The 9,868-nt window shown below is 35.8% G+C and overlaps 1 protein-coding gene across 1 annotated transcript in view; it reads right to left on the bottom strand.

Annotated features, from left to right (window-relative positions):
• Nucleotides 1-386: 386 nt before the first annotated feature.
• Nucleotides 387-9,868, bottom strand: part of KDM7A (lysine demethylase 7A) — a 61,690-nt gene continuing 52,208 nt past the window's right edge. The window contains exons 16-20 of the mRNA XM_086884934.1: nt 8,145-8,293; nt 7,799-8,007; nt 7,392-7,477; nt 6,022-6,298; nt 387-5,418 (exon numbers count right to left, since the gene is read on the bottom strand). Coding sequence (XP_086741060.1) covers nt 5,324-5,418; nt 6,022-6,298; nt 7,392-7,477; nt 7,799-8,007; nt 8,145-8,293 — 816 coding nt within the window. The 3' untranslated portion in view covers nt 387-5,323. The remainder of the gene's footprint in view (nt 5,419-6,021; nt 6,299-7,391; nt 7,478-7,798; nt 8,008-8,144; nt 8,294-9,868) is intronic.

Genomic DNA, 9,868 nt, shown 5'->3' with positions numbered 1-9,868 from the left:
CCAAGAGCAAGAATACAAAAATACCATTTGACAACCTTCTTACAGATCTAGATCTGATAATACGATGAATCAGAAACACTTCCATCTCCTTTTTATATTAGGATTCAAAAAGAACACACACATCTTCACAAAATGCATTTAGTTGCCACATAACATACTTGGATTGAAATTAAATTTGCACTTTGAAAAAATGTTAAAAAAAAAATGGTATGAGAATATTTCCTCACATTTCTCCACAAAATTTCTTCTTTAAAATGTGTCAAGCAAAGGGTACAGAGATTGGACCTAGAAAAGCATTTCTCTCTTGATGATATTCTGTACATTTTACTGTATTTACACTGCAGTAAATGAGCAGAAGTCTGAAGAAATTAAACGCTTTCGAGTGCTAAAATCAAAACATAAGCATACAATTTTTTAATTTCAGTATTTTAAAGTACAGAAAGTGGAAACTATGAATATCAAATACAAATTTAAACAAAGCCACTTGTCCTCCCCTAGAATAGTCAATGTGAACTACTTATAGAAACTTACAAATTTAAAGTAAAATCAAAACAAAATAAATACTGTACATACACTTTCCCTGCCTGCAGGCAAAAGAGGATGGGAAATACTGTTATGAATTGAAAAAATGCTCTTAAAGCTGCAGCATCCCATTTCCCAGCCAATACTTAACACAGTAGTGCGTTTCTGTAAAAAGGAAGACACACATACACCGACCCCTACTGAGCAGACAAGCTAGTATTTTCAGAAACATTAAGAAGGAAAGATAGAAATTAGACTATGAGAGTAGAAAAGGGGGGAAGACAAATGGGCCAGCAAAACATTACTACAAAACTAGTAAATATAGCCAAGAACTAGCCCCATTTTTTTTTTCAAATTCCATGTTTGTTTTTTTTAAAAAAAGAAAAGATTCACCAAAGCATTGGCAGCAATAGACATTTCCCAGCAGAAGTGACAATACATATCAATATAATCTCTTAAAGTGATCCCTTTCATTCCCTTCCCACAGCATGAAACTCTTATGGCTTAATTTATATTAAAAGTAGAAAAAGTCCTTTCTTTTCCAAACAGAAATGCAGCCTTATGAAGAATGCATCTCCTTATCAGTGCTACTTTCATTTCCCATCCACTGCATGACTTATCATTCAAACTCTCCCACAAAGAGGGTTACCAGGGTGGTTTTTTTGTTGGGTTTCTTTTTTGGAAAAATGGATGTTGCAGCTTTTCATCTTGTTTAACGATAAACAGTAAGGCCCTTGGTTCCATTTATATTTCTTCTGTCAAAAAGTAGTGCTGGGCTCCCTCAGCCCCACAACTACAAACAGCTTTTAATGGTCTGGAAGTATTATGTGAATGACATTCTGGAAAGACACAAGGCTTGGGGGTCCTGGTGGGAGTGTGAAGGGACAGGTGGGCATGTGGAGCCTAAAGAGGGCACGAGTCACTGGGTCATTCTAGTTTCAGCTCTGCTGTTTCCACAGCTACCAAAAAGGGGGTAGGTGAGATTCTAACCAGCTCTGGCTTTGAAATCCTGTAAAAATTTTCAACACTTGCAACTTTATGGTCTTGTGAGTGAAGGTAGCTTACACCTTAGAGCAAAGCCCAGGGAAAGCTGAAGCATCTAAAATGTGGTCATGACACTGTGCTCTCTTACATCTCTACCAAAGGTAACACAAACACTTCAACCACCAAAAAAAATTAAAAAATAAAAATACTCAAACCCCCCCCGTGATCAGAAAACAACAATTTTAACTCTCAACATCTAACCCTTCCACAATTCTCTTTAAGAATTAATTCATGTAGAGTATTATAGGTTGCATAGGTAATCTACCTCAGAGGTCAACAAAGGCTACCCTGTAGCCAGGGTTTATTAGCAAGTACAGGAGGAGAAGAAAAGGGAAAGTTGCTGGAAGAGTCTTTGATATAGTTTCTAGGTGGTCTTTCCATTTTCATATTTGTTTCTTTTTCTTGCAATTGTAGGAACGTGAGAACTTAAGAGAGTGGGAAAACCCCTACAGTATTTCATTTCCTATTGTTCTGCCTAGAAAAAAATTTAAAAAAAAATAAAAATTGAGTTTTATGCCAAATGTGAGTTCTCTGACTTTTCAAAAAAGATAATCCTTGAAAACAAGTTACCATAGCAGGCGTAATTTGCTGTTGTCCAGCCAGTGTTCCCCTACTCCCTCCCTCTTCCACCCCAAGTGAGACAGCAAGGAAAAAAATTGGGCTTTTTCTCTCCACTACAACAACACAAAGTTCAGTCCATCTACAGAAAGATTGGTGCAGAAGTGATTTCAGCTAGAACACAATAAATACATCTCTACGTACAAGTACACAAAACAAGTGAGGTCACCACATCCTCTTCATGAGCTACCAGGGGATTTATTTTTTCCCCTTTGTTGTTTTCCTATTTTTTTTTTAATACTGCTCAACATGGCAATTTGTTTTGAGTTACTTATTTCTGAGTTGGAACACCAGATTTAACTTCTGCTGGAAGCATGGATATTTGAAGAAAATGGGAATGAACCTCTGCCTGTTGACAGTCTGTGAAGAGACTACTACATAAATTCATGACAGTGGAGAGCCACTTGGGAAAAAAAAAAAAAAGTAGAAAATTAGAGTAAAAGAAAGGATAAAACCAAGAAGAAATAATATATATGGGTCCAGCCATATCTATGTTTCAACAGTAAGATACAGATAAATAGCGTGGATGGTCAGAAAAGGGACTTTCTATAAATCAATCACATGTACAAGAAAGCATACTCTGTATTTTAAAATTCCTTACTCCAGATTCTATTCTGGCATACTTTTACTTCAGACAAAAATCTCTCTTTAAGGAGAGAGAACTCATACTTTATTCTGCTCTGAATCTTGACTGCTGTCCTAAACTGGAATTTTCTATCATTAGAAATTGTACAGCCAGCAGGAAGGAAACAGTCTGGTTCAATATGCTAAAGCTAAAACAGTTTCCACAGCCTGGCAGGCATTAAACGATTTGCTCAAGTTTAAATGAAGAGAAAATTTATATGGGTATATAATTTTAACTAATATTGACAATATAGTTTATTTCTTTGACTTACTTTGGTGAGAACATATTAGAAGACAGTTAAAATAGTCTCTTTTAACTATTTCCATCTAGAAAACATAGCACCTGAGAACAGCAAGTCCTTATAGTCATTTTCAGCACCTGTAGAATACTTCTTAGCTTATCTTCTACTTTTTAGAAATCCTTGACTGCCTCCATTCCCAATATTCTAAAGGTTGATAACTTGTGTTAAATTAAAAAAAAAATTAAAAATACTAAAAACTTGGTTTTGTGAAACATTAATCAACAAACAAAAAAAGTTCAAAAATTCACCCATACAAGTCACAAAACAAGTCAAGTCATCATAATGTAAAAGTAGGGCTGCAAAAAACACTCCTAAACTATAATTTTCAAGCTCCAGATAAAGTAAAGCTATGAAGGCTACCTGACTTTTTTGCAGTGGCACTATATTTTGATGTTTCTCCATTTAGAAACAGGGTAACAATGGTAACTGGTTCCGACCCTGCAGCAATAAAGGACACCTGACATCAGAACTATTTCCACAAATTTCTAGAGGCATTCATAATCTAGCCTAAATAAAAATAACTTTGCACAAATATTCTGAAAATAAAACTGACTTTGTTTCTAAACTACATGAGAAAATTATTCCAGTATAGGATATGGAGGAAGGAAAAATTGGTGTGGAAAATTAAAATTAATTTGATGTCTTAGACAGCTATGCAGGGGTATTTTTACTCTTACAAAAAAAAACCCAAAAGAAACCCAACCAACCAACAATATTGTTGTCACTAGCATATTAATGTTTACATGTGGCTGGACCCTGCAAAATGCCCTTTTTCCAGAATCAAGTAAAAGTATTCCCCTTTCTGCCTTCATCCCCGTCCCTCAAAAGTTAAATATTTAATTTTATATTACAGAAAAATACAAATTTGAAATCAAAATTATTTACAATAATTCAGAATTGGCATTTGCTATCAGCTCTGTATGAAGCCTGACACAAACAATCATTCTGATACCAGTAAGCTACTTAAATGCTTATATATATATGGACCAGTTAAGACTTTTAATTTGCTGTCTCGCCCAGCTTTGAAAGCAACACGTTCTCCTGCTTTCACGACTCTTCAGTAAAATGTGTTTAACATACAATAACAACAGTTTAATGCTTCTTCCATGCTACATTAAGTAAAATGCCAAATCTTATGACTGCAATGAGTATCTTATGAGTTATTTGAGAGCAACTGTTCTGAAGAAACATTTATCGTAACTGATGTCCCCGTTCCTCCAAAAGATATATTGGATCTTCCTCCTTTGTACCAACTCTTAATAACTTCAACAAATACAGTTTCAGGGAGTCTTTTTATAGAAGAAAATCATCACAGACAGATCATCAGGAGGAAAATATGTACTCAGATTTGGAGGAAAGAGGTGCTGTTTAAAACAAGTTAGCTACTGGACTGACATAAGAAAATTATTGTCTTTAGGAGTCTCTTCTAGTCCATTAAATAAATAAATCTGATATTAAAAAGGACAGGTCAAAAAATAATCAAGCTGGCAGAGAATAAGCAACTTGCAAGTCAACAGAAGCCCAGCCAACAGCTTACAAAAAGCAGGAAAAAATAAAAAGATTCCTTATGCCTTAATTTAAAAAATAATTAATAATGCATCTCATCCCTATTTAAGACTATAACCTGAATATCAAATTTAGGAGTCCAGACTAATCACAATTAATGTGGCTCTCCACTGCACCAAACACACATTATCAAAACAATTTAAAACTTTCACATTATTAAATCTAAATTAATAAACCCCCCCCACAGAAAAAGTCTTCCAAATAAATAGTTTCTTAAATGAATTTTAAAGTTGTGAAAAATCTATCAGAAATAAATTATTGATAAACCACCTTCATCATCTTCCCCTCATTAATTTAGGTCAGAAACTACCAGCAACAAATGATAATCAAGCCCTGATGAGAGACTATTTCTCACAGTCCATGTCTCTCTGAAGATTTCCCCGTTCCCATATGGTTATTGCTGAGCAGGTGTGGCACAGTGAAAATGCAGCATTGGGTTGGGTTTTTTTGTGTGTTTTGTTTTTTTTTTTCTTTTTTCTTTTTTTTTTCTTTTCTCTTTTTCTTTCTTTCTTTTGTTCATCAGGCAGTGTTTTCTATGGTACATGCAAGTCTGCTTCAAGCAGAGGGAGTAACAGCAGCTCCAGGCTCTGTTGCCCTCAATACTGGTCTGTGTAGGAAAGACAGCAGTAGTAGAAGTAGCAGCTACGTTAAACAAAGAAGCGTGCATGGCCATTCCGGTTCAGCTTCAGGATCTTCCCAAGGCGCTGTTTAGCAGTTGCCATTCCTTTCTTTGGACGTTTGCCTAAAAACCCAAGCAAGGACTTCAGTCAGGAATTTCAGAGCTAATTTTAATCATTGTAGAGCAATGCTGAAACCCAGCTTTCAAACTGAAGAAGGTTTCACCAGAATCAGTTTGAAAAACAAATAGGGAACCAGAATAATTTTTAAAAAAACCACCCCCAGGAACAGTTTTCTCTAAACTCTGGCTAGAATTATCATAAATAAAATGAGTATATTATTTACAAATATTTCCAGTCTATGAAGGGTAGTGGGGGTAGTAGGGGAGAACTTAATCTGAGCTTCCTGAATTTTACTCAAGTTATTCCCTTGAGTAAATTATAGAATATAAGCCAGAAACTAAAACCTACATAATATGCTCATCAGACTGTTTCTGAAGTGTTAAGAGTTTCTAAACCTTCATTTCAACATGCAAATCTGATCCAGGTCAGTTAGATCTCTCTTAATTCCTCCCCATATTCTGTGCCAGAATTTGACTTTCCACCACAGCATGCTCACTTGGTATTTTTCCTCAAGGTCTAATCCTGTCCTTCACTCAGTTTCTGCATTTAGTCTTTTACTTCCCTCCCCTGGCCCGCTTTGGCAAGGGGATGGAGATAAGCATTACCTTTTGTTGCCTGGTTGCTGATAGGGGGTGGATTTGATGCTGGCCTCTTTGTTGGGTGCAGTGGTACAGACAAGGACGTTTCACCATAGGGCCTGTCAGGGCTAAGGCTGCCATCACTCAGCTGACATTCTGCTTGCATCAGGCTGGAGTCTCGTGTGTATTTGCCATGCTGAAAACTCAGGCTGTTGCTGTGGACTATGCTTCTGTTATCCTGAACCTTAAGACTGGCTTCTGATGAACCCTCCTTCTTGATATATTTTTGAGTCTTATTTGCATCCTAGTACAGAAATGAGAAGAAAGATGTACAAGTTAGTAGCTTCTGGCTACAGGTTCACTCCAATTTTTCCAATTATACAACTGTGTCTTTGAAACAGATATTTCAGTTCCACCGGTATCTGACCATTTTATGTGTCCATCGTTTCTTTTAGGATACCTCTTAAAGATAACATACAGACAACACTGTCACTGTGCAAGCTTTTCCATATAAACCTAAGGGCAATGCTGCAGTTCAAGTACACATACTAACATACTCAACTCCTCTACCTTTCCTTTTCAGTTTGCAGTGACCAAAACAAATGCAATTGTTCTTGATTAAACCAGCCACTATAACAAGCCATATCACTATCACTTACTACTTTAATCGGTAATTTGTTTTCAATATTCAGCTGATGAAAGAATAAATCCTAAATTGGGAATTACAGATGTAAAGGGGTACCATATAGTCAGATATTCTTACAAAGCAAACACTACAAAGCATGGAGTTAAAAACAGTGCTATTTAATGGCTGCAATTTTTTCAACTTCAGTTGTTCTAGTTAATTAATTATTCTAATACTTCTAATACAGACAAGTTCAGAAATATTTTCAAAGTTCAGAGTATAAGACACAACCCTTTATTTCTTGCTGGATTCCATCTGGACACCAGAAAACAAAAATATTCCTACTTGCCAGCTGTTGAAAGCTATCGGTTTAGCACTACCAATTTCCTAAGCAATTATCTTTACAGACTATCAACATGTTCACTTGTTCTGATGTTCTGGCTGGGAATAACAATGAATAAACAACAAAGTGCTTCCCCAGTTAGAATAAATATAAACTCACACATTTTTAATGCAGTATTTTTTATTTTTCAAGATACTGCCCTGAACACCTCTGTATTAGGCACTATGAGAGAAAAGAATTTGAAAGGAAAAAACCTGACTCAAATAGCAATGAAAAAATGTATGACAAAAATAACCAAGTTACCAGAACCAGAAGTATCTGTCATATATACAGAGTGTAAAGACCTGTCTACCATGCCTTCAGTACTTACAATTTCATAATCTCTTCTCATATAAAAATGTGTTCAATATGTTGTAATCATTGCTTTACCTGAGGGGTAATCCTCGAAGCTTCATTCAGGTGTCTAGTCCATGATGAAGTTCCCAAGTCTCCTTCTTCCTCCTTCACAGACCTACCTAAAATGAAGTTCAACAAGCTCAAATTTTAATACATTCAATCTAGCCACAAGTTTCCCATTCTTGTAAGAATGTCACAAAACTTTAAGATGGAAATATTTAGAAGGGCTATTCTGATGACAAGCTAAGTTTGCTCATTTTCAATTTTTATAGAAAAAAAACCCACCAACAAAGCAAAATCACAGAATACACCTGATTGTCCATCTGATTTATTTCAAAGCTACTAATCTAATAGCTACATAAAAATGTAACTGTAAGTGATTGTTCTGAGCACTGTGTCCAAATGCAGGGAGCAGCAGTGTCCTTAGTTCAGATACTTACCACATTCTATGGTTTTGTGGCTCTGAGATGGCTGTCTGTCTTTATGCCGACTCCTGGGGTAGCTTCTGTGTTCCTGAAGAGAGGTTCTTTTATTTGTGCAGTCTGTGCTTTGAGTATGACCTGGTAAACATGTAGTATAGTGCAATCCTGCCATAGAAAGCATGCCCTGAATAGCTTCTTCTTCTGTACTTGTCGAGGTAGGACATTCCCTAGGAAAGTCAAGAGAGTAGTAAGAAGTTCAAAACAGAACCCTTTGAAGGACTGAATTTACATTGCTATAAAGTAGAACCATAAATACATGCTACAAGATCTAACAGTTTATAAAAAATTCCCACAATGTACTTACTTTTTACTGGGAGTTTCATTTCTGGATGGCTTCTGGGTATTTTGACAAAGATCTCTTGTGACCTTAGATTCCTCTTTGAAATTTGATGTTACTTCTTGCTTCTCTTCATCACCTGAGCTTTCTGACTCCTCTGTGGAGGAATCCTTTTGCTGAAACAAGAGGAAAACGTATGCAAAATGGTCAGCAGACCTCCTAAGTGGAGACTCTACCTTAATTTATGCTAAGTGAAGAGTTCAAAAGCTTCAAGGTCCAACTTTTTTTGTATTTACAGTATCCAGAATGCAGTTAATCAGAATACAGCGTCTGAGATGCTATACGTTCAAATTTTGAAATACTGGTAAGTACATGTTCCACAATACAGAAAGTATCTCCAAAATCCATTTTTCACAAAGCATCACACATATTACACCATACACAAATCCCTGCTTTCTCTTTAATGAAAGAATTATTCTTATCTTCAATATTCAAAATATGGAAAAGAAAATACGGAAATATGGTTCCAAGCAGCAGATAGAATTGATGCCTATTATATATTATAGGACACAGTCTGCCTCAGAAAACTGCTTCTGGTTCCTGCTCTCACAAAATAAAACTTTCAACAGCACCATCTCTGATGAATGACAGATGCTCTCAGGTAAATCCAGAAGACAACGAGAACAGAGACACAACAGCTGTTGCCACTCTTACAGAGGCACAGCCTCATTTCATGAATGAAAGGGCTTTTCAGCTCCTGCTGAGATTACAGCTTGTATGGGCAGGAGTTTCTCAAAGGTGGGGCAACCATATGTGACTCAATATGCCTTTACAGGAAGCAAGGGCTACAGTACATATGTTCCATCTTGGTAATTCAGACTAATGTATTTTTAACAAGTACAGAGAACATCACAAGTTTCTTTTCAAGATAAGGCATATATGTGACACTCAACAGAGGTTTTGAAAACAGAAGATCAGAACATGGAGGAGTGATAATCCTTTAAGACTGACATAGCATTATCCCCATCATCAAAACCAGAACTGGAATGAAGTGCATTTTATCACTAAGAGGTATATTTATACAATAGTTTCATTCACATGAGCAGCTTCCTAAACTTTGACCCTTAGAAAGTGACACAAATGGGCAATTAAATTATAACTATGATTCAGTGTTAGTAATAAAGGTATATTTTGTTAATATTCTCTTCAGTACAATAAAAAAACATTTAAAGGATTTCCAGGTGCTAGTGAGAGAATAAATTTTGGATATGTTATTATATACAAAAGGCAAATTTCAACATACAGAAAAGTTACTCCATTAGATACTATTAGAAATTAAAAAGTAGGAGAATATGGAAATAAAAGAGTAAGTATTACATAAATATAAAACATTCACTCATTTACAAAGTCATACAAAACTGGCTATATTCTCCTCCAAAGATGAAATACATCACTTCTGAGTAACTACTGATTCTGTGCCTTAGAAAAGGAAACTTTCTGAGCCAAAGTTGCTGGCAATGCAGTTTAGGAAACCAGAAGATACCACACCATGAAGGTTCCTATCACTTACTCCAACATCTAGATTAGGTAATGATGAAAGACAGCAAGTATCAAAATAAAATCTTGACCAGCATGGAAAAGTAGGAATTTGAAGACTTCTTGTAAAATCATACAACAGACTGACAATTGAAAGAAAGACCAAGGCATTAGCCTTCCAGAAGCATGAAGCAAAAATGTGAAGTAATCACTTC

Source organism: Cyanistes caeruleus, chromosome 4, assembly GCF_971803275.1.
Source record: "Cyanistes caeruleus chromosome 4, bCyaCae1.hap1.1, whole genome shotgun sequence".
In the NCBI taxonomy this organism is placed as follows: domain Eukaryota; kingdom Metazoa; phylum Chordata; class Aves; order Passeriformes; family Paridae; genus Cyanistes; species Cyanistes caeruleus.
This window is presented reverse-complemented; position numbering and strand designations above follow the sequence as displayed.